This window comes from Xenopus tropicalis, chromosome 1 (genome assembly GCF_000004195.4).
Source record: "Xenopus tropicalis strain Nigerian chromosome 1, UCB_Xtro_10.0, whole genome shotgun sequence".
NCBI lineage: Eukaryota > Metazoa > Chordata > Amphibia > Anura > Pipidae > Xenopus > Xenopus tropicalis.
Window position 1 is genome coordinate 168,390,144 of NC_030677.2, and position 25,879 is coordinate 168,416,022.

Consider the following 25,879-nt stretch of genomic DNA (forward strand, 5'->3'; position numbering starts at 1 on the left):
GTATTCTTCTTCATGGAAAAATAAGACATCCCCTGAAAATAAGACCTAGTGCATATTTTGGAGCTTAAAAAAATATAAGACAGTGTCTTATTTTCGGGGAAACACGGTAATGAAATATACAAGTACCCTGAAAAAGGTATCTTTCCTTTGCTATCTAGCAAGTCTGCATCATTTATCCGAATCTGTGGAGTGGTACACTGCGATTTAGCAATTTTCCTTTCATCTGTCCCATTCTCAGTCTCAGAGCTGTTAAGAAAAAAACAAAAGTGAATTTATGAGGGTTATACTACTACTCTGTTGCTTGCAAGTCCTAAATTGGGTTTCTATCTAAAAACTGAGGTTGACATGCTCAAACATATTGATTTATGATCATTTACATTGGATTTGTTTAAAGCCATCAGCAGAAACCTCCCCTTTAAAATGGTCTCTTTACCTTAAACTGACAACCATTTCTAATTGCTATCTGGAACGTGATCATAAAGCTTACTAAAATACAAAAGTTAAATCCCACCTACTGTACAGAAAACAATTTGCTTTACTATTCTGTATGTGAAACTAATGTTGCTTGCACACTGATTAATATATGGCTTACAGGGTGTGAACAAAACAAATGTGCAAAATTAACGTTATGGAGATGAAATAACAGGTCCTGTTCCATAGTATAACTGCATACCATACACAAACCTAGAAATAACACATTTGCTATGAAGGGAAATATCTATATTGAAGATGAAAACTGTGATGTAACTGGTGCCACAAGTCTAACAAGTCAAACAACATATTGTGTATATACAGGCTATAAAATTCAGAGTGCATTTATCGGAAACAGCAAAAAGGAAACCAATGCTTTCTAGTCACAAGACTTATCTACTGTTGGCTTTATACAAGCTAACCAGCTAAAGGAATATGCATTCGTGCACACAGACATGCTTTACATCCAAATTCATTTAGAAGGCGCCTTTACCGAGTGGGACTTCAATACAAACCTGGTAGCTTAGATTACAGCTAGCCCTCATCCTGTAAATTACTGCACTAACCCCCCCCCCCCCCCCCCCCCAATATATAGCTATTGCATTGTCTTAAAAAATATATGTACACTACTGGATATAAAGATATATGCATTTCAGGTTCTTGTAAGGATTTTACTGTTTAAAAAAAAAAAAAAAAAATAATAATAATGAAATAAAAGATTTGTATATCAGTACAAAGAAATCGCTGATTGCTGTATAACTTTAAATACCTTATATGATAAAAGAAAAAAAAAAAAACACTCTTTCCTATAAACAAAACATATTCAATACGTAGTGAAAACAGATTAGTCTGAATTTGGTTTTATTCCATAGTTCAAGCTGCAACTACTATTATACCCAGGTAGCGAGGCCTATTCTATCTATACACAGCAAAAATCTCTAATACAAATCCAATAGCTTGCAACCTTAACTGCACCTAAAGTCTCAAAAATAATCTTTGTTTTAGGGAATATTTATGTATATATCCTTAAAATGACTTGCCCTTAAAAAAAATATCTAGTTTTGCATATAAGTTGTGTAGGCAGAACGCACACAGTAGATCGCAAGTGCGATGAGAAGAGGCAAAGCAAGTCTTACCTTCCCTGAGCCTCTCTATGTGCTAGCTGCTGTCAAACGAACAATATCTGTCTGCTTTATCCACACACAAGTGACACAAGAGGAAGTCTCTCAAAAAAGGGGCATGACTCACTATTTTCCCAGCACCTTGTCTACTGCCTCACGTGTTTTTTTTACTCACTCCACAAAAATGCAGTTAGTAGCACAGCCCGCCGCATTGCATACAAGTGAAAATTAGATTGTATGTGATCATCCCGCCCCCCCCCCCCCCGGGTTCAATCAGAATTACGATGTATAAGGACATCAGAGTAGGGTGTCTGCAGTGCCACTATTACAGTACATTGTGTGCAGAAAGGAATGCAATGTATAGAAAATGGATACATTTTCTCCAAAACGGTAGTTAAAAAATGTCTAATGAACAGTTTATTACTATTACCACCACCACATTTATAAAGGACTAACATATACTGCAGAACCCTGAGGAAGAGCACTACTGGTCATACTCGAAACGTTGGACTTTTTCAATAAAAAACACTTTCTTTTGTATCAAGCCACTGTGTGTGCGCTACTCTTTATTAAATATATATATTATAATTAGGAATTACAGTTTGTTCTGCTGCTTTCTGAAATTTAGGTCCAAAGTACTGCACGTAGCGTCATCTCCAGCTATTATTGTCACTGCTTGATCTTTACATATAGAGCTTATTCAAAAAGCTGTGTAAAAAACAATGCACAGAATTACACATTATATGGCTTTTTGTGTTAAAGGCTGCTGCTTATTTTAGTTTGATATGAGGGTTTGGCCTTAGGTTTAAAGAAAAAAAAATGTTTAACTTTTTTGCACAGGTAATTCTTAGCAACTTTCCAATATACATCAACTATACATTTTCAATGGTTTTAAAGTTATTTGTTAATGTATAATTTATGCTATATAATAAATTATCTGTCTGGCTGTTCACATTTTCTGCACTCTGACTCCTGAAACAATGTTGCAAGCCAGCTGCTAAGAGCCAACTAATAGACTAACGGGAGACCTGACCCCTATTACTCTGCTTTCAATTGCAATTACATTTACAAATAACTTCAAAATCATTGAACTTTTTAAGGTGGGCAGGTAGTGTAAAAAGAATCAAGCTGAATAAGGTTTTGCAAACTCTTAAGTTCCCGCATAGAGGGGTACCATTGTACATTTTTAAATATTGTATATTGGAAAGTTGCTTAAAATAAATTTTCTTTCATTAAGCAAAAAAAAAAAAAAAAAAAAAAAAACAGTTTTGGCTGGAGGACGCCTACCATGACAACATTTAGGTGTAAAACACTTTGCACATTGTTTTTCTGAATAGGGCTCAGTAGAAGTCTAAGACATTGATTACAGTAAAGGCAGACATTTGATTTTAAAGTCAAAACCTTATCCAAATTAGTAAATAAGTAAACAGACCAAAGGCAAAACGGGAACACAGTATTTAAATAATGATTTAAAGTATGGGTGGGTATGCAGCACAAATATTTTTCTTTATTACAGATAATGCCTTGGTTGTATAGGACAAAAGATTTAACAAACACCATTTTCATAAAAATCCACATTTGATGCCTAACCAACCTACCAAGCATTTCCCTCTTTACCTTTTACATATCTGCCTGCCGCAATGCCACCAATGGGAGCTCCTATGACCATTTTTGGGTATGTATACAACATACAAGGACTGGCAGTTGCTATTTCGACTATAAAGTCAGCCTGCATGAATATTTATATAAACCAATGACCTGCGTCCTTAAAGCCATGTGAGATTTTAAATATGAATATCTCAATAAAAAGATCAAATTTTCCCCCCTGCAATAGTGTAAAAATTAATAAACCTGGCCCCTTGTATTGCACAATTTGCTCATGTCGCTGGAGAATGATAGAAAGCAGTATGGTAGTGCCCACTTGCTTATTAATACAATCAAGACTAACTAAAAGGCATCAGCCTTATTTTTCAAAAGCCTAAAGACAGATTTGCAAACAGACTTTGTTAGTGTTTCATTAACCCTGCATGGATTTCCTCTACTGCCCACAGGACTGACAAAAAGCACGCCTCTTGTGTTTCTGATGGATCTGTAGCTGATGCTGTGACTTATATACTGTATATAAACTATTTATAACTATAAATATATGAGTAAATTTGCCCTTGTATCTCTTTTGTGATGGGCTGCGTGCTTTTCTTAGAGATCACATGGCCAGTAATAATGCAGCTCTAACTGTAACAGAGAAGTGTGGAAGCAAAAGACAGAACTTACTCAATTAATTGGCTGATATGACCTAACATGTATGTGTGCCCTTGGTTTGTTTGTGTGCACCGTGAATCATATGATCCCAGGTGGAGGACCTTAATTCTTAAAATTTCTTTTTAGGATTACCTAATAGCACATACTACTAAAAAAAATAATATTTTTATTAAAATGGTTTATTTAGATGAAGCGGGGTTTTACATATAAGTTGCTTTATGCAAATTTATTTTTGTACAGACCTACATTGTTTGGGGGTATATTCTTCCTTTAAATCACTAGGTCCTTTAGTGTACATTTATGAATTATGAGAGTGATATGAATATTTGAATGCCATTATATAGGAAACAGTGTATTTAAATACAGATATTAGAAATCACCAGGAAGTTGCATTGCATGAAAACTAAGTGCCATTCTATTATAATAAGGTGTCTTCTAATATCCTAATATTTTACAACAGGTGCTACGTGACACAAAGTACATCATTAAGTATTGCTTATCAAACATCACTAAGCACTGTCTATAAAGAGATATTTTGAAGGATATTCACACAAACGCCTTACACACTTGTTGTGACTTACATCAGAGGCACCTAAATGTCATTAACATGCACGCTTTCAATTTCAATAAAACCCTTATAAATAGAACAAGCTAATGAAAGACTTATGCAAACTGACTGCTAAATCCCTTTCAACAGACTGTGCATGAAGTCTTTATGTGTGGTTTTTTACAATGACATCAGATCATTTTGTCAAACAAGAAGAATGACAGACAAGGGCATTATGAGAGTAATAATGAACTAAATATTAGGATTAAACTATCTGCATAAAAGGCCAGGTACATCAGTGACTATTTAGCCACCATATGATCTGCATCTCTTAAGGGAAGGGTGGTGGATATCCAGTAGACCAGTGAAAGGTTGTACTATCTAGACTATCTGCACAATTCTGGCATTACTTTTAAAAAAATCATTCAAAAATGGATATTCATTTTAGATAAATGCATTTACTGAACTTTACAAACTCAAATTATTCTGATCCCATACAGGTCTTATTATCTTTATTGCCAATAAAAAAAAAAAAAAAAAAAAAAACAGAGCAAAAATCTGTAGCCAGTTGCTTACTGCTAGCTGTAGGTTTGTGAACACCAAGTTGCCCAGTACACTGAATTAGTAAATGAGCCATGTTATTCACACATATGATTGCCCATCAGGCAGAGCGCCAATTACTACATTGGTCTAATGTCACAGCCCTGTTATTCTAAAAATATTTAACAAAACTTTTGCATGTTTGTGTTTTTTGTAAGAATATGTTAAAAGATTACACAGGAAAGAATAATATTAAACAAAAAATGTTTGGGAAGGTCCTTTAAATTTTGCATAAACATCACACTAGTGATGCTTATTGTCTGACGTAGTTTTACAACAGCTTATTTATAATTACAATGGTGCCCTCTCTCATTCGGACACAGTTATGTCACAATTCATTGTAAATAGTGCCAGTACACGCTGTCGCCCAATAACATGACTCCCGTCTGTACTGTACATGCAGTGTTCTTAATGGTTATACAAGGAACCGCACATGTACCTGAGAGTGACAAGGAGCTATTTGCAAAGCGCAGTGGCTAGGAATGCAGCTCAGTTACTGAGTGCTGGCAATGTTGTGTAAGGTCTTGGAACCATGGATATTGAATAGGTAAAGTGAGAGAGCCTTAGTGCTTGAACTGATGGCTACCCTGCCCAGAGAGGCTGTACCTCGATAGAGCTGGGCAATGCCACTTCACATAAAGTATTGCGGTTTACACGTTGTATATACATAATTAAAGCAATCACTGTCCAAATATGGGTATAGGATCTGTTATACAGAATGTTCAAGACCTGAGGGCTTCCGGATAAGAGGTCCATCTGTAATTTGGATCTCCAGACCTTTAGTCTGCCAAAATTCTGCTTTTTTCAGCAGGACAGGTCAGATTTGGCTGAATCCATGCCTCAGACTGAACTGAATTCTTAAAATCATGTGACTTTTTGTCACAAATATAGAAGTGTACAGTGAAAAATTTTCCACTTTGCGTGTGGTTCTCTTTAAACCTTCCTATTCTTAATTTGGATTTGGTTTGGTATTTGGCCGAATCTTTCACAAAGGATTCAGAGTTTGGCCAGATCCTAATAGTGCATTCGGTGCATCTCTAGCCTCCAGTAAGAATTAATTATATCTTAGTTGGGATCAAGTACTGTTTTATTATTATATGTATCTCTAGAAAATTCTTTGAGCATGTAACATATCATACTTTATAGATACTGTACATATATACGGCTTTACTTTATGTACCACAAACCATGTTTGTTAATTAAGATTTACTTTCTGGAAATGTATCCAGGTACTAATACAGATAAAAAGTACAGATAAAAAAAAGTCCTTGCATTGTAATATTTCTCAATAAAATGGACACTTGAAACAGTCAGCAGGTTGCCTTGTAGCTTCATAGTGTAACTTGCAAGTAGAAAATGGAGGATGCTTATGTGGGCAGACAACAAGGGATTAAAACAGGCAAGTACATGTAGCTGAATACTTATTGCCTGATTGTACATTAGTTTTAAGCTACTATCCAGTAAACTTTATTAATGTGTGCCCTATCTGCATTCTACTGTCTGGCTGCTTACAACTCCCACTTGTAGATGGCATAAGTAAAACTAGCATTAGATGATATCAGCAGACAGATAAACAGATATCAGTAGACAGCTAAAAGATTAACATACTTGGGTCCCTAAGGCTGCTGGGAGTTACTGTTAATAACTGCAGAACCATAGGTTTAGCCTATTTCACTGCACGTCAACACAGGATTAATTTATTTGAATCAATATTGTAGGGTGAGCTTGCAACCCGAACACTTTACAGCAGTATAGCTCAGCCTGCCCCCTTCATCTGTACAAGTACAACTCCCAGCACCCACTTACGATACTGCCAGGAAATACAAACAAAAGCAAAGCCACTTTAATAAACCTCTTAGAGCATTTACCCAGGGCCCATGCTGCACTCTGTACAATGGCATTGTATTGTAGTCAATCCTTGGAGGAATATAGATCAGTATAAACAGAAAGCCCAGACGGAGATGGGCCCCCATTAAGCACACAGCACCTGCAGGCCAGGCAGACTTCAAACAGTCTCAGAATATTCAATATAATCCCTCCCTGGCAAATAGCATTACTAATATGACTTTATAGTTAAAATGTGCCAAAGTGCCACAGATTTACAGGGTGCAAGGCTCTGGGCAGTAACTCTTTGCTCTGGGCCCACCAATACTAAGAAAGTTTGTTCTTAGAACAAATGGGAACTGGCCTAGTAACTGGCAATCTCCACACCTGCTGGAAAGCAGCAGCCATAACATCACAGTGCAACTCAGGCATCACATGCATCTGGCTAAGGTTACAGACATGGAGCAACAACAATAACAACTTATTTTTAGAAGAAATCTACCCTATGGCCAGTGGTTTCACTCTGTGCTTATACAATTGGTAAGGGGTATGGACCAGTGCATGGCGGCTTTAGATAAAGTCGGGGACGCCATAGTGTGTACTTGCAGATAAAAAATAAAGCATAGTATGTGATTGCGACTACAACATTCGGGCTGATCAGTACCCTCAGTGGGTTAGAGGCGCTGCCTGCTCTCTCCCCACACCCGCCCGCCCACAGTGGAAACTCTGAGTACTCACACTAAGTAAGCTGCTCTGTTTTCTTTGCCGGAGAGACCTATTGGCTCCTGAGGCTCGCAGCTCGGCTCCGTCATGACCACCATTTCCATGGGCAGTGGGTCGGTGTCTCAGTAACCTGCGCTCCTACACCAGAGAAGCCCCTCCGGCCGGCCACTATTTATAGTCTCTCCCCGCCGACCTCTAGTTTAATAACCGAGCTGTCAGAAACAAAGGCAGCAGAGACACAGGGCTCCCAGCCAGAGCAGCCCAGATCCTGCTCCTTAGTAGAACCAGTTCTGCAAGTCGCGCCGAAAACAATTGGCCGGGCACATGCGAGCGCTGCTGTTTCCCCGGCCGCTGAACTTGCTGAGGGGAGAGAGGTGGATAGGCGAGCGGCAAGGCTCTCTCGGGATACGGCTCTCTCGGGATATGGCTGTGCTTCTCGCTGCAGCTCAAAGTTTAAATAATTCAGTCAGGACGCTGCATTCCCAGGGAACAGCCTACATGTGTCTATTAACAATAGCGCTGCTTAATGTTTCAGGGGAAGATGAGTGAGCGGCTGCTGCTTATAGGGTTGTACAGTAACCATTTGCCTGCTGGAGCGGAACCTAACATTGGGTTTGGGTTTTATTCCAGCTGCTTTTAACATAATGGAAATGCACTGCAAGTAAAAGGGTCTCCTCCACCCAAAAACTGCTGTTTATTTGCATAATGAAAGAGAATATCACTCTAAGCAACTTTCAGTATACCTTCATTAACAGCTTTCAATGGGTTTGCATTTACTTGTAAATGTTGTTTTTGGTAAAATCAGTTTCTGTCTTGGCCCTTTTCAGTTCTCTGGGTCTGACTATTGGAATTGCAGCAGAATTCAGTTTCAGGAGTGCAGAGAATGCCATAGTCAGATATAGCCATGAGCAAATCTGTTGCTTTGCTGAAAAATGTGTGAAATGGCGAAAATATGCAAAATGTATTGAAGTCAAATGGGTTGATTCACTAAAGGGCAATAAAACGAGCGCTATTTATAGCATGCGTTAAAAATGTTATTGCTTCTTATTTTTTGTGACTTAACACTCAATTCACTAAAAGGACTGGCGTCATAATTAAGACGTGATGTTCTTTGCGTTATTTAACTTGCGATGAGCGGTTTTCTTGCGTTAATTCCCGCCGCGTGCGTTATTTCCTGCTGCGCGCGATATATTTCGCCGCTTGCTATATTAGGGCACAATTTTACACACGGAACCATTACTTTTGGAAAACTACTGTTCTGATAATTGCCATTTCCCTGAAAACTGGAGGATGCATGACTCTAGGGCCAACACATACTTGAAAAAATCTCATTGCAAAGCCCATGTTGTGTTGCCAAAAGCTCACGAACCACAATTTTCTTTAAGTACCGCCTGCCCCAAGTAGGTGTTAATATTCGCACAGACTAATATATATTAGCGCGTTTAACGCTTCATATGTGTTTGTGAATCATGCGTTAATATTATTTCTATGTAAGAATTAACACAATGCGAGGTAAATAACGCGTTTTTTTGTGCATGCAATATGCGTCAACGCATGCGAAATGACTTTGATGAATCGAGACTTAATTATCGCATGCTTTTTAACGCAAAAATGTATGCAATAAGCGTTATCGCACTTTAGTGAATCAGTCCCAAAGTCTTTTTCTTTTTTTTGCGCAACTTTTTTTTACTGTGCAACATTTTTATTTCACCCATTAGGGTAAAAACACACAGAGCTACTACAGGTATCGGACCCCTTATCCAGAAACCTGTTATCCAGAAAGCTCAGAATTACGGAAAGCCCGTCTCCCATAGACTCCATTTTAATCAAATAATTCAGAATTTTAAAACTGATTTCCTTTTTCTATGTAGAAATAAAACAGTACCTTGTAAGTGATCCCAACTAAGATATAAATTATCCTTATTGGATGCAAAACAATCCTATTGTTTTTAATTAATGTTTTATTGATTTTTTAGTAGACTTGAGTATTCCAAGTTACAGAAAGACCCCTTATCCGGAATACCCTTGATCCCAAGCATTCTAGATAATGGGTCCTATACCTGTAGTAGCAGCTACTTTTCTAGGTTTCAGAAATAGACAACGCTTATGATTTTAGCAGAGACAATTCTCAGTATTGTCTATAGCAGGGTATTTTCTGGCATTTAGTAGCCATGACAAGTAGCTGCTACGAAGTAGCTCCATGTGTCTTAACCATTTGAATCTGAACATTTTTTATAGTGAAACCTGGTAAAAATTTTGCTCATCACCATTTGCAAATAACTTTAAAACCATTTATAAATTACTGTATGTTAGAAAGTGCTTTAGAATTAAATTTTCTTTTCTTAGGCAGAATGTACTAGTTTAAAGCTAGCTGGCTATTGTGTTTATTCTTACATAACATACGCAGCAGAAGTTACATAAGGAACCAGCCCGGAGCTGACTGTGTGTGTGTTTGGTGCCCCAGGCACAAGGAGATTAAGTGACTTGCCTGAAGATAATGTTCCAGGACTGGAGTGAAGCCTGTTTATAAGAAGGGAACAATTTTTACTGTATGTCGATTTTTCATATGATGCGCAGGTTAATTACTACATGTGAATTTGGAGTGGATGTTTATGGGGGATAGGGAAATACACCAGTTGCTTTTTATGCTTTTAGACAAAGCATGAAGTCACAAAAGTCACACATATTTTATCTGAACCCAACTGTGCACAGCTATGTAGTATGTAATGATGTGGCTTCCAGAAATATCTTTGCATGTTGATATGATTATAATAGCACCAGATATAGTATGTATGTGCATGTCTGATATTTCTAGCAGATCCACTTGGGCTGCTGTGTGTGTGTGTGTGTGTATATATATATATAAGATGCTTGGAGTGTCCACTCAAGGGCAGGAGATGTGTTACACGGGTGTCTGTTTTTCCCCTGAGCACCACTCCATACAAGTGCCTTCTGGTTTCTGCTGGTATTTTGTGTGACATGCTCCATAAAAACAAGTGAAGCTTGATTTTAGACTACTTCATATAGTAACATTTATATGTATGTCAAACCAATCAACATCACAAGTCAGATTGTCAATCAATGCTGGAATATCATATTTACATTCTGCACTGCAAATAAAAGTTTACCTGGATACACACAATCCAGGGAGGTAGGAAGCTTGTATCTAGAACTAGTGCTTGTTAACCCTGCAGATGGTGGATCTCCTATATGTCCTGTTTTAAATCAGTTAACCAGTCCAGTGAAGTAGTTTGCTGGTGGTTTATATGGCTCATGATTAGTTATAGCTGGGGGTGTGGCTGTCACTGACGCATTCTCTACTTTGAGAATTAGAACTGAGCAGGACAATGGGTTGAAAATAAAGGTTAAATAGCCTAAAATCTTCAGAAAAAGAAATAAATGTAGTTGTGTGGCACTTTCTATGTATGCCACTGCTAGTTGGTGCAAAGCAGCAGCAGCAGCTTTACTAAATGAAACTCACAGAGCATTACTGCACATCAGTTTGCTTTGAGTTTAACAGACAGATGGCAAGCCTTGCTTCTGTTTTTCAGAAATGTTTGTTAGAATTCCTATCTCAGTGGTTCCTGGAAGAAATAGTTTCCAACTGCCTAGTATAGTGAAAAGACTTTAGATTTTCTGCATAGTGCCAGAAGTTGCATCTCAAAGTACATTCTTGATGCAGATACTGGTACCTGCCTACAGAATTTCTATTTCAAAACAGCAGTACAACATCATCAAAGTGCAAGGGTCCCACCCCATGAGTCTTATTACATGTGCCAAGAGCATCCCATGGCATATTTGATGGGCATTTAGTTGCTTAAGTTCTACAAAGTGTTCAGGTTAACTTTAAATGTATTCTTTTCATTATGCTGAAAGCATAATTTTGTTCTTACATTTTAATGCAGCTTGGCTCACTTTGGTGGCTGAAGGGTAATTAATACATCAGCACTGCAAACAGAAAGCACTGCAAACAGAAAGCACTTTACTGCAGCTGGTGCAGGTATCCCTGTTTTGCCACTCTAAGCTGTGACGCTAATGTATAGACTGTCACTGTAACGCTGATACCCCTTGAAGCACCTTTTATCATACAAATCAAGTATAGCTTTTATACTGGAGAATTTTATGTAACAGATGATATGTATACAAGTAAAAACAGTCTTTAAGCTGCACACCAAAAAACTAGGATGCTACCTGGGTGCCAGTGCAATGTTGCAAATGTAGACAAAGAAACAGTGATGGCATTCACAGGAATTTTCACACCAGATGAAACAGACATCAGATGAAAAATAAAACTGAGCTTTAATTCAGTCCGACGTTTCAGTTCCAACTGGAACTTTCATCTGGGACAACAGGGATGAAAGTTCCAGTTGGAACTGAAACGTTGGACTGAATTAAACCTCAGTTTTATTTTTCATCTGATGTCTCCAAGTGTGAAAAGTGCCATCACTATCTCTTTGTCTATATATATATACTATATATATATATATATATATATATATATATATATATACTATATATATATATATATATATATATATATATATATACTATATATATATATATATATATATATATATATATATATATATATATGCCAGTATATATATATATATAAGTTCTCACGACAGCACCTCACGCCAAAGTGCTAATAAATAGCCGCCCATGTGCACGGAATACAAAATAGCCACCACCAAGGGTCTTATAGTTCAAAACAATCTCAAGTGTACTGCATGTATAACCTACATGCAATACACTTGAGATTGTTTTGAACTATAAGACCCTTGGTGCTGGCTGTGTTTTATTTTATATATATATATATATATATACACACGTAACCAGTTGAAAGCACTCACAGCTCAATATAATTCTAAAAAAGAATTTTGGATTGAAACACATCGATGTGAGTGTGGAGCAATAAAATTATTTTTGATTTTTTGAATTATATTGAGCTGTGAGTGCTTTCAACTGGTTACGTATGGATACATTTTTAATAGCACCCGGCGAGTGGTGAGTGCTGTCAAGGAGAAGATATATAGTTAAAAATCTTAATGTAAAATATTCTTTAATGTATTATAATTGAGCATAATTCTTAGACATATTAAACTCAAGAACGTGACATGATATGTATTTTCTTTAAAGGGATGCTGACATTGTATTTAGAATTCCACCCATACTATGCTCAGAAGCCAATTCTTTAAAGATGGTATATTTTCTACAGCAACCTTAACTTGAATGCCTAGCTGACTTAGATTCCCAGAACTTGGGCTGCTAACTTTATTTCCTTGCAGGTGGGAAGCAGCCCAACTTCTTAATGAAGGAAAGGTTAGATATTTGTACTGTTGAAACACCCAGTGTTTTGTCTCAAAAAATGTAATTCCTGGCATATCAGATTGTGGGGATGACATCAGCAGAATCTTTGAGATTGAATCACTATTACATAGCAAGTTCTCATCAGGCATCCAATTAAAGGCTATAATTAAATATATACTAGTCTGCTCTGGTTCTATGGAATTGCATTACTTAGGAAGCTGGAGTGATACAGTTCATTGGAGGACTGGCTTGCCTGTTTTAAACATTAGGCTACAAATCCCTGATATTTTGTTCATAACCTTAACAAGTTTCTCAAGTAGCAGTTCAAAGCAGATTCATCCCTACTCATTAAAACCTGCCAGACAATGTCATGGTCATCTCAAACCGTTACCCTAACAGAGCCTCAATCTTGTAAGCACTATTTCTTGCTTTGGCAGACCCCTAACAAAATAGGTGGAACTTCTCTCATACTACATTGATGATAATTCAGTCTGAAAAATAGAAGTATGGATATAAATATAACTCATAGTTACCAACAACTGTAAAGCATGTCCTGAGACAGCAGGCCGGTCAATTACACAAGCCAAGCCTAATGGTCATTACTTTTGCGTTTTTTTTTCATTGTATTTTAAGGGCATGGTTCAGAATGAGAAATAAAGTTTAAACCTTCTTGTACAGTTATTCAGTTTTATAAACCTGGTAAATAAGTGCAATTGGGAAAAGCTTATATTCAATATTCTGTCTGTGATAACAACCTAATCCCATGTTTAGACGGTCTAACATAGTTTACTAAGTAAACCCTTTTCCTTTTTGGCATAAAAACAGGTTAGGTTCACTTAGAAGACTATGGGGAACTCATAGGTTTCTTAGGTTTCTTACTCATAGGAATAATATTTAGTGCAGACTTCTTACAAGAACAAGACCAAGAAGAAAAATACTCAACTGTGTAATATATTTTGCCATTTCCAAATGGAGTGCCTCCCTCTTATTAAACATCATGCCTTTTTGCTTAAATAAACTACTCCTAGGTAACAATGCAAGCTGATCCCAATTTCTGTATTCACCATCACAACAGCCTATTCCAAGGCTGAGCTTGTAGTCTGGAAAGCAGTATTTTAATTGCATACTATCTCCTTGCATTAGAGGCTATACAGTAAATCCACCTTCCTTCCCAGAAACATGTTACCATTGAGAAAGAGATCTTCTTTTCCAGCCAGTTTCTTACTCTGATATTGCCTTTTCTTTTGGTGGTTTCCTGAGGCACTGTATGGTTCTGAATGCTTCTTTCATATTCCTCCTCTCTTTTCCTCCTTTAAGACTACCTTATATATATTTATATAGGCTCTACCAATGCCTGTTTGATGAAGTGCAAGTGTTGCTATAGTAAGTTTCCTATACTGCATCAACATATAGCACAAAGAAGTGACTGTTTAACTTTCCCATTATACACAAGCTTGTAGTATTGTTAGGGCCTACTCTGTACACATCAGTGTGTGACACTTATTTTCTCTTTTACACTTTGTTTCCTTAATAACCATATACTCCTAAGAACATAGATTTGCATAATAGTTTGAACTTCCTTGACTTGCACCCTGGCTCGTGTTATTTGGGACTGGGCAGGACACCACATTAAAGGTGGGATTCAGGCTGACCATCTAAGTACTCCATATAAACCTACACCAGATTTGAGAAACTATAGGAGCCATAAACTTAAATTCACCAGCACTGTATTTAAAAAGGCAGAAGGGGTGGCAATATAAGCTCCCTGCAGTCTGTCCTTAAGGATAAGGTTGGCTTGTACCTGCTGATGCTGTTCTCTGCCCTTTATGCTTGATTCTTTTCTGGCGTGAGGTGCAGGGTGCAGAAAGACCCTAGACAGAGGTGTTCTCTGCATACACTCTAAGTGGTAAGATCTTTCACTTCTAACCAGGGTTTTACTAAATAACACATATTTACCCAAGACCTTAAAGCCCATAAGCCCCGTAATTTCAATATTTACTTTCTCTCACTGAAAATAACATAAATGAAAATAACATAAATGAAAAAGGTATCTTTGTGAGATATAATACAAAGTTAGTTGTTATACACATAGAAGGGAGGTTCCCTGATGGTCTATAAAAAGCCTGCTATAACTTACCAAATGCAGTTTAACATTAACTAGCTTTGTGACTGACTGCATTGCTATTTGCCTCTTAATTGTGCCACTTAGAGTGTAAACCTGTTGCTCCCACGGCACAAAACCACAGGTGACCCGCCACACGCAAAATTATGAGTTACCAATGATCATGCCCCCTGTTCCCCCAGGCTTCCCCAGATATGGGGTCTGCTTATACTTGATCCCACCTAAGAATCCATGTTGGTGGCAAATAAATCCTATTGGGTTAACTTAAAGTTTAAATGTATTTTTTTTATTAAAAAAATTATCTGGAAACCACATGCATTCAGGATAATAAGTTCAATGACTGCATACTTATGTCCAGCCTCCTGATAGTATCTTGTAGTACTAATGGTTGCAATTAAATTATTATATAACAATGGAAATACTGGAAACTCAATATCCAGAAAGCTCCGAATTACAGAAAGCCTGCCTCCCATAGACTCCATTTTAATCAAATAATTCAGATTTTTTAAATTGATTTCCTTTTTCTCTGTAAAAAGAAAACAGTGCTTTGTATTTGATCACAACTTAGATATAATTAATCCTTACTGGATGCAAAATAATCCTATTGGGTTTATTTAAAGTTTTATTGTTTTCTTAGTAGACTTAGGGGCTGATTTACTAACCCACGAATCCGACCCGAATTGGAAAAGTTCCGACTTGAAAACGAATATTTTGCGACTTTTTCGTATGTTTTGCGATTTTTTCGGATTCTGTACGAATTTTTCGGATCCAATACGATTTTTGCGTAAAAACGCGAGTTTTTCGTATCCATTACGAAAGTTGCGTAAAAAGTTGCGCATTTTGCGTAGCGTTAAAACTTACGCGAAAAATGCGCAACTTTTCGCGTAAGTTTTAACGCTACGCAAAATGCGCAACTTTTTACGCAACTTTCGTAATGGATAGGAAAACTCGCGTTTTTACGCAAAAATCGTATTGGATCCGAAAAATTCGTAAAGAATCCGAAAAAATACGAAAAAATCGCAAAGTACCGATCATTACGAAAAAAACGCAATCGGACTCCATTCGACCCGTTCGTGGGTAAGTAAATCAGCCCCTTAAGGTATGAAGATCCAAATTATGGAAAGACCCCTTATCTGGAATACCCTTGGTCCTGAGCATTCTGGATAACAGGTCCTATACCTGTACTAAAAATGTTTTCCTTTTTATATCATGTAGATCCTTGCAACCTATTTATTTAGTATATAAATTCTCACTTCTACGTTTTTAATGCACATTAGTCACTGGTTAAAGCCTGACATATTCGGTTTTACCTCATGTACCAATTTTGTAAAATTTCAAAAAACAGTGCTTAAGCTTGTTTATTTCAGTATAATAATCTTACAGTCCCATATCCCAGTTTAAAGGGGAAGTAAAAGCCATCATACCCTGGGCTACATAAGAATATATAATATAGTATAATTTAGTAATAATGTAGATTGCAAGCTGCATAAAACACAGATGAAAGGTATGAAAAGTAGTTAAATACTTCTACTTCTCTGCTATTCGTACACCTGGGTGTTCCCTGTAGGCATCCTATTCCCATCATGTCAGTGAAGTAGGGCAGGGGTGACTGGAGTCACAGGGTACATTTCTCCAAAGATGTTGTGTACTTTTTTCTACAAACTGAATCAGTGAAAGATACAACATAATTCGATGTTATAGGAACCATAATAAATTCAGCTCTGCGCTTGCAGAATAACTGATAACTGTGTTGGTTAGCATGTTGGTTATATTTGTGTTGTTATGGTTAGTATCCATGCAAAAAAACAACATTATCCTAATAATTATTTCTGATGCAAGGCAGGGTTTTATGAGCACTCAGTTTTTACAGTATGTATCAAAAATTGGGATTTCAGTTAAAATGGTAACATTATATAAGCAATAAGGAAGGACAGTTACCCACAAAAGGTAAGGAGCTATAAAGGCCAATAATGGCAGATAAGAACAGGCATGTGACAGCTATCAGCATGTGTAAACACTCAAATTATGCTATAAACAGATAAAACACCTGCAACTTTAGACAATGAGAACGTGTTTGCTGGCCTTGATCAATGAAACACGGACTTAACTAACCCTCTATTACAGTATATAAAATTGCAGTTTTCAGTTTTAGATCGAATGGCAGAGTAGACTCTGATACTATTGCTTTGCAGAGTATGTAAAGTATAGACAACGGTTTTGATCCTATCATTGGAAAAAGCATTAGAAGTTGGAATCACATACTTTTTCAACATAATAGCATAACTAGAAACTCTATGCAGTGTTTTCTTCTACATTTTGGTCACTCTTTACATTTGAAGTGCGTAATCACTTTCATCCCTTGGTGCATATTTACTAAAGGATACATTATCTAATCTGCTAAGTTTACTAAAGTTTGCCTCAATTCATCGGCTGTATTTTCAGATTTCATACTTACTAAAACTCACAAGTTAAGAGAAATATGGCAAATGTTCTCCTGTTGTTAATTTTCTGTTCATATTCACCTGTGATTTTCCCCATACAATTATAGTTGAGAGAATTTGGCACCATAAATGATACATGTGGAATATTAGCATGGAGGAGGTGACATACATAATGAAATGCTAATGTAGCTGCTATGTTTTTATAATGTTCATTTTCTTGGTGAAGATTCATTCTTTGTGCCCTTAGTAAACCATCAAGGATTCACTGGAGATATGTTGCCAACCCAAAGAGAATTTTTGCCAAAGCAAAGTTCTTTTATACTCTCCTTTCTGTAAATTGATGTTGTTGTATGAAATTTTATTCTTCATCAAAATACTCTCATTTTCTCTTTCGCCCTTTAGTTAATATGCCCACTCTAAGCCTTTTCTAAGGCTAATGGCACACTGGGCTTTTTGCCAGTCTGCCCCTAACCAGTCGTAATGTTGTTTAATGGAAAGCACCCTGTCTGATGCGCAAGAGCAGTGACAAAATGACCATGTGAGCAGTAACAAATGTCATCTGAGTTTTTCCCTTTGACCTTTATGCTGTATGCCTATAAGTCATAATCACAATATATCAAATATCTCCCCCTTAATGTGCTCAGGGGTGACTGAGTTGTATGAAGGATTGAAAAGAACAATGGGGCTGTTCCTGTAATGTGCTCTGTAAACAAATTAAAATCATAGCAGAAGTACAATTACTGCTGCAGTACAGCAAGCTCCAAACCCTGGTCAAAGAACCATTTTAATCTTTCACAAAAGGTCCCTATTTGCAGTCACTGTTTTATTCAGACTTGTAGCCTAGAAACTCACTGGAAAGTGTATATAGCCAACATCAATGTCCACGTTTACAGGCTCTGCATTGTGCAATATATCTCTGTGATGGACCAACACAAAACAGGTTTGCTGTTTGAGCTTGCAATTCTTATATTTGCTAACATTTCATTGGTTTACTAAGCGTGGCCCATTCTACAACAGTTACAACAGTTACCTGGAGGCCATACTAACAGTTTAAAGAGTAAAGTGCTTTTATATGAGAATCTGTACCAGTATAATATTTTCCTTTCCTTTTTAACCTGATTAAGTTATTTCCAATTTTTCTTTTCCAGCATTGTCCTTGGAGGGTATTTTCCTTGATTTAGTATACACTCTGTTCTGACCCAATCTAACCTTTCTTGCTGTTCACATTTGTGTTCCCTTGTATAAAGAAAACATTTAATTTAATAAATAAAGACTTGTGAAGTAGGGCTATAAATTAAAAAAAGTGGACGCAGTTTATTATGTACTCATGACGCAATTGGTGGTGGTGCATCCACATCCCCATGTACCATAGCCAGGGGTGATAGCACTAATGCACACATACCTGACAAACAAACGTAAATAGAAATTAAAACATAATATATGATCAATCTAACCTTCTTCTGTACATATCATTCTAATAAATAAGACAAATGTCATCGGTAGCTAATAAGAACTTTTGTTAAACAAATATTCCATCCATAGGCTCAAGTTGCAGACAAATGACTGTGTGTATTAATAGCATTTGTCATCGTGAGCTTTTAAATGTGATGTGGCGTGTGTTTGTCCTTTTATTGTACTTGGCAACAAGAAAGTTCGTACAAATGCAATGTTAAATACACATCTTTACAATACCCATTGAACATAATGGTATGGAATGACTGGGTTGCAGGAGGCAAGAAAGCAGTATCAAATAACATTTAAATCATCCCTTTATCATAAGACCATTGTTGAGTGTTAATAGAAAGACCACAATTATGGGCTGTCAAACTTATTTCTCATTTCCATTTGTGTTGAGAGAATTTCCAACAAATAATTTTAAATGGGGGAATGTAATGCCAATTCTCAGTTTTAATTATGCAACTGTTTTCCCATGTATATATTTACCTACTGTATAAATAACTTCTTCAAACAACTTACCAACTTATTTTATATATAGGTAGGGTGCTATATCCAACACGTGTTATATATACATAATACACTGTCCTTGTTTAGAAAGTTCTGTTTTCCCTATTTTACATACCTAGGTGGACACCATTCTGAAAGTCATTAAGGCACACTGATTATAAAGGGAAGTGTGCAGGTTGTAACTCAGTAAATAAGTACCACTCACAATACAATGAATAAACTTCATGGCCCTCGAGGGCTTTCAGTATTCACAACGAGCAAAGTCTGTTTTTCCCTACAGAGAGCTGTGGTTAGAGATAATAAGATATGAAGCCCAAAGAATAAAAACACAATGTCAATAAAGCACAATATATACTATGAACAATTATTGGCAGGGTTCTGTTTTGTAAATGCCATTAAATGCACTTTGTCATCTGTCAACTGGGAGGTGCAAATGTACATAGAAACTTGAGGAACTGTGCAGTCACTAGTTTAATAAAATAGCACCCCCCCCCTCAAATCATGCAGGTAAAATCCATAATTCTTGGGACCTGTGGTTTTATGGATAAAGCTTCTTTTTTGTACTGTAGAGCCCCATGCCTTATGGCTATGTTTAAATATTAAAAACCCAGTAAGCTTAAAAAGTATCGATTTGTGCCAGTTATGAGATTCTGTCTTGCATTACAGAGAAAGAGCAATACAATACAGAGAAAGAGCAATTGGTCATTTAAATAGGGTACTTTAGGGGGCACATTCATTAAAGCACAATGACCACAATTAGAAAAATTTTTTATTTTTTCTAAAGTTTAGAACTTTTTCTACTGTTAACGATAATATCGTTAAAAAAAGTACGAGTTTTTTTTTTATACGTTCGTTATTCCATGAAAAATTAGTACTTTTCAAACTTTATGCAACGACAAGAAAATTTCGGAATTCATTCAAACTTTGGTATTGTGACTATCTTTTGGCCAGGTTGGAGCTGCAGAGTGCCATTGAGTCCTATGGAAGGCTTCCAAAATCATGCATTGAAAATGTAATATAATATTTCAATATCTCACTGAAATAAGAAACTTTCTAAATATAATCAATTAAAAATTCTATACTGTTTCTGAAATACACAAGTTTCTCTTTGCTATCAGAAAAATGTCTCTCTTCTGTCTATCTTAACGCAGGAGTCAGATTTTGATTCAGTTAGTTCTAATACACCCTTGGGGCACACACTTTGGGGCACATTTACTAATCCACGAACGTCCGAAAAGCATCCGAATGCGTTTTTTTCGTAATGATCAGTATTTTGTGATTTTTTCGGAAATTGTCGCGACTTTTTCGTAGACGTTACGACTTTTTCGTAAATTCTTGCATCTTTTTTTAGCGTTACGACTTGCGCGAATTGTCGCGACTTTTTCGTAGCCAATCGCGCCGAGTACGAAAGTTTCGGATTCATTCAAGCTTCAGTATCGTGACTTTCCTTGGGCCAGGTTGGAGCTGCAGAGTGCCATTGAGTCCTTTGGGAGGCTTCAAAAATCATGCAAAGTCTGAAAGTTTTGCCCGCAGTTTACGAGCGCTTAATACGAAAAAGTACGAATTCGCTCAAGTTATAACAGCTACGAAAAAGTCGCGACAATTTAAGAAAAAGTCGTAACGGCGACGAAAAAAACACAAAAAATACGAAAAAGTCGCAAAATGTTAGTTTTCCAATCGGAATTTTTACCATTCGGATTCGTGGGTTAGTAAATCAGCCCCTTTGCCTAGAAGATGTATTAGTGCTCATTTTTTCACACACTTGCCTAGAAGATGTATTAGAGCTAATTTTTTCAAATGAAGAAAATCATGACTCTCTATATGCAGGATGTGTGCCAGAGCCAGCTATTTTGTTAGATTTTGTTTGTGTTAGAGTCAGTCACTTGAGTAGGCTCTTTTACATCTGCTAGGAAAGGGGCCCCCTAAATGATGTGTTAGATCTAAATGTCAATCAAAATATGACCGACTGTATGAAGGGAGACATGGTGCTGAGAGAGGATTAGTAAAGAGTAACTTGATTATTTTAGAAACAGTATACAGTTTTTAATTGATTATATTTATAAAGTTTCATATTTCTATGAGAGAAAGCAAGTATTACATTTTTATTTTTGTAATAGTTACCCTTTAAATTGGTGTAAACGTAAACATGTTTGAGAGCCCTGGATAAGCCAGCGAGGCTGTAATGATAAAACTATTTTAGTATTCTGTATAAATGGACTAGAATATACTGCATGCTAAATAAGGGGACATGAAAGTGGACTAAATGACAAGGATTTTTTTAATTGGATACCACTGCTGTATAATTGAGGATTGTGAGTAATGCAGTCCTAACATAATAAAGAATTGTGGGAAGTGGAGTTTTCACGTGAGTTGCTCTTTGATTACCGTATATACTCGAGTATAAGCCGATCCGAATATAAGCAGAGGTACCTAATTTTACCTAGGAAAACTGGAAAAACTTATTGACTCGAGTATAAGCCTATAGGATGGGTAATGCAATGGCTACTGCTAAGTTTCAATAATCAAAATAAATACCAATACAATTACATTAAATGAGGCATCAGTGGGGTTTATGTTTTTAAATATTTATTTCAAAGATAAACAGTAAATTAGCTCTGTAAATGGAGAAGAGGGTCAACAAAAACAATACAGTATCAATAATGATACCTTAAGAGTACTACCCCCACTCAATCAGCAACCCAGCTAAAATACAAAGAGTTAAAATCATTCAAAACTATATATAGATTATATAGAATATAAACTGCAATGTCTAGTGCAGAATGGGACAGGTGAGAACGGTAGATGAAGATGAATTTGGGAGCCGGGCCAGGGCACTGGAGGGTCTGGTTGCGGGTGGCCTTATTTGCACAAAAAAGACAGAGGGTGCTAGTCTGGAGGGACCCATGGCACCCGACTCGAGTATAAGCCAAGGGTGACTTTTTCAGCACATTTTGGGTGCTGAAAAACTAGGTGTATACTCAAGTATATACAGTAATTCTTTGGTGGTGGAGCCATAAAGCTATTAGTTTTGAACACTTGTTTATACTTGATGAAGGGGACAATCCCCCAAACAAGTCATGTACAATAGCATAATAAAGTATTTGCAAGAACCGAATTTCAGTCTTAGTGCCAAATACCTTTTATTTTTCAGTCACTGTGAACCCCAGGCGGGGGAAGTATTCAGGTACAAGTTATATGATCTTTACAAATTATGCAGTAAGATTGGGCTGCTTATACATCTTAAATAGGTAACTTATTATGAAATAACATACCAGTTGGTTTAAAACAAATTACCCCACCCCAACAGAAATTAGCCCCTTTGGGAAATCGTCTTCCACTATTTCATAGCTTGCTGTGTAACTTTTTTCAAATAATAGATAAAAAAATCACTTTCTTTTATTAGCTGTTTGATTTTCCTTTTTTTTTGCTGCAATAGGCCAGAAATGATTATACACAGACACACCACATATATATTTGTATACAGGAAACATGGCAAAAATCTGTGGTTCCTAATGTCCAACTCATTTTCATTTTGTTGATTGTAATATTATAACCAGTAGGTACTTTATCAAAACAAAGTAGCAGCATGCAAGAGATAAGAAACGTTCACTCATGCTAGGAATGCAGGATATGAATACCTCGCAGGAGAAATTCATCTTCTGAAAAAATTGCATCACCTACTACATAGTGACATAGCAGATAAGGTTAAAAAAATCCATATCTGAAACCAGTTAGCCTTAGAGATAGGGAAATCCTTCTTGACTCCAAAAGGTCAATCAGACTAATCCCTGGATAAATGTTAAACTAATAGCATTTTCTCAGTTGGAATGTCATTGTTAACTTTTCCTATCTTAAAATGAAGCCTCCTTTCTTCCAGTCTTAGGTGATGCCCTCATGTCTTCTAGTCTACTGGTGAGAAATGCATCATAGAGATTTTTAAATGGTCCTCTGGATTTATACATAATGATCATGTTCCCCTTAAAGGGGAACTATCGCAAAAATGAAAATTGAATATTCACTTCCTATCATGCAAATAAGAAAATTTTCAAATATAATCAATCAAAGGAGAAGGAAAGGGAAAATCATAGGGGGGTGCCAAATGTTAGGAACTCCCCAGTTATTGTAATCGCTTAACAGGAGCACCAGCCTGGGGTAGCTGCAGCAAGTGTTTTCTCTTCCTTCTGTCTTTTGAATCCCGGGCTTTTTTTGTTAAAGTTTGGCTTTTCACTCTACTGAGCATGTGCATGTGCAAGCACACAAAGACAGATGAAGGAAGAGGAGATGTTCACTCGCAGGTACCCCAGGCTGGTAAGGAACTCCAGCACAAACAAAATCCTGCCTGTAGACAGAACAAATTTGTCGCCTGCGACTATTCTTTTGACGTGCGACTATTTATTTTGACACCACAACTATTTATTTTGACGCCACAACTATTTATTTTGACGTGCAACTATTCTTTTGCCACCCGCAACAATTTTTGGACGCGCGCTGAATTTCTTTATCCGTTTCGTGAAACAATCTGCCAATGGTGAAACGCGGAAATTCGCCGTGAAACATTTCGCCCATCACTAATCTCCACCAAAGAATGTATTAGACTTAATTTTCAATCAAAATCTGACTCCCGCTGCTGCATAAAGAGAGATTGAAGAGAGACAGATTGCTAACAGGGGTCATTAACGTAATTATTTCAGAAACAGCACAAAATTTGTAATTGCTTATATGTAGAAAGTTTCTTATTTTAATGAAATGAAGCTTATATAAAATGTTTATTTTCACAATAGTTCCCTTTTAAGCACCTCTCTACACTCTAACCTCTCTCTGCATAATCCTTTAGCCTTTTTCTCAATGCCTAAACAGCATTGCCAAGACTAACTGACCTTGGTTTAGAAAGCAATCGTTTATGTGGCACTGTATCAAAAGCCTTGGCCAAATCTAAGCAAACAACATCTACTGCAACAGTACATACATCATAAAACTAGTGCATTTGTTTATCTAGGTCTAGCCTTCAAAAAACCATGTGGGAAACTTCTTGTCATGCCACTTTCCAGCACACAGTGCTTGGGCTTTACTTTCCCTTGCTTCTGTATTAGGAGCTAAAACACCCCTCTATTCTTTGTCTGGCTCAAACTTCCCATCCCATTCTCCCATACCTGTACTGTAACGTAATAACCCAGCAATGGTTATAGTGGACTTTTAACCACTGAGTTGTCATGGACAGTATACCACATTAATCAGTAAGATATTGATAAGAATATCTGTGTTTTCCAAGGAGAGTAAAATATAACTCATATTGCCAATAGTCTACACACTGACTTGTCACGTCTGCATTGATAATAATTACTTTCTTATCAATCACACTTTGTAATCCAGGCAGGAAATCCAGTAACTGAAGCAGCACCTATTTCCACTCGGAAAAAGGTAGATATAGTTATAAATTACATAATGTTTTGCATGCCATAGTTAATTATCATCATAAGAATTCCATTCAGTTTATTAAAAGTTTCCATAGTAAGTCTGACAAAACAGCTTCAGATTAAAAAAGAATTACAAGCAGGCATACTTGTGCAATTGTTTCCAATTAGTCTATGAAGATTTTCATTCATCCAGGTCATGGTATATCTAGTATAAATAAATTTAAAGCAACTGGACTTGTTAAGTAATCATTAAAGACGTTTCACTACTCATCCGAGCAGCTTCTTCAGTTCAACTGACTGGTATGAACTGTGAATGCTGTGGAGTTACTTTGAAAGGATTACCAAAGTATCATGCAACTCTTCAAAGCAGGTGTTACTTGTTAGAGTTGCATGAATGGATGTGTGAAGAGTTCTGAAACTGCCGGGGTACAGATGTTAGAACAGCATTGTATGTAGCAGACAGATGGCGTTGAAGTCCCCCGCCTCTGTTTAGGGATGGTTTCTCCATTTTGACATGAATAGTGCACAGACCTTTACATTGGTGAGACAAAGCAACTGCTCTCCAAGCGAATGGCTCAGCATAGGAGGGCGAACACTACAGGCCAGGACTCTGCTGTATTTCTACACCTAAAAGACAAGGGACACTCCTTTGAAAATAGCAACATCCAAATTTTTGACAAAAAAGACCGCTGGTTTGAAAGAGGTGTAAAAGAGGCTATTCATGTCAAAGTGGAGAAACCATCCCTAAACAGAGGCGAGGGACTTCGACACCATCTGTCTGCTACATACAATGTTGTTCTAACATCTGTACCCCGGCAGTTTCAGAACTCTTCACACATCCATTCATGCAACTCTAACAAGTTACACCTGCTTTGAAGAGTTCCATGATACTTTGGCAATCCTTTCAAAGTAACTCCACAGCATTCACACCTCTGTGAGTTTCAGATGTCACCTTTCTGAAGAGTTACATAGTGCCATTGTGATTGGATTAGTGGAAGAGTAAATATGCTGAGGACTTCCCATACCAGTCAGTTGAACTGAAGAAGCTGCTCGGATGAGTAGTGAAACATCTTCAATGATTA

At 36.9% G+C, this 25,879-nt stretch overlaps 1 protein-coding gene across 4 annotated transcripts in view; it reads right to left on the reverse strand.

The window, feature by feature from the left end:
• The window catches only part of gramd2b (GRAM domain containing 2B), a 46,478-nt gene that overhangs the window by 13,984 nt on the left and 6,615 nt on the right, over positions 1–25,879 (reverse strand). The window contains exons 1-2 of one of the 4 annotated variants that reach the window (XM_031901359.1): positions 1,608–1,625; positions 127–246 (exon numbers count right to left, since the gene is read on the reverse strand). Coding sequence is in view for 3 of the 4 variants with exons in the window: in NM_001045716.1 (NP_001039181.1) it covers positions 127–246; positions 7,561–7,634 (194 nt within the window). In the remaining variant the exon portion in view is untranslated. 4 annotated transcript variants of the gene reach the window in all.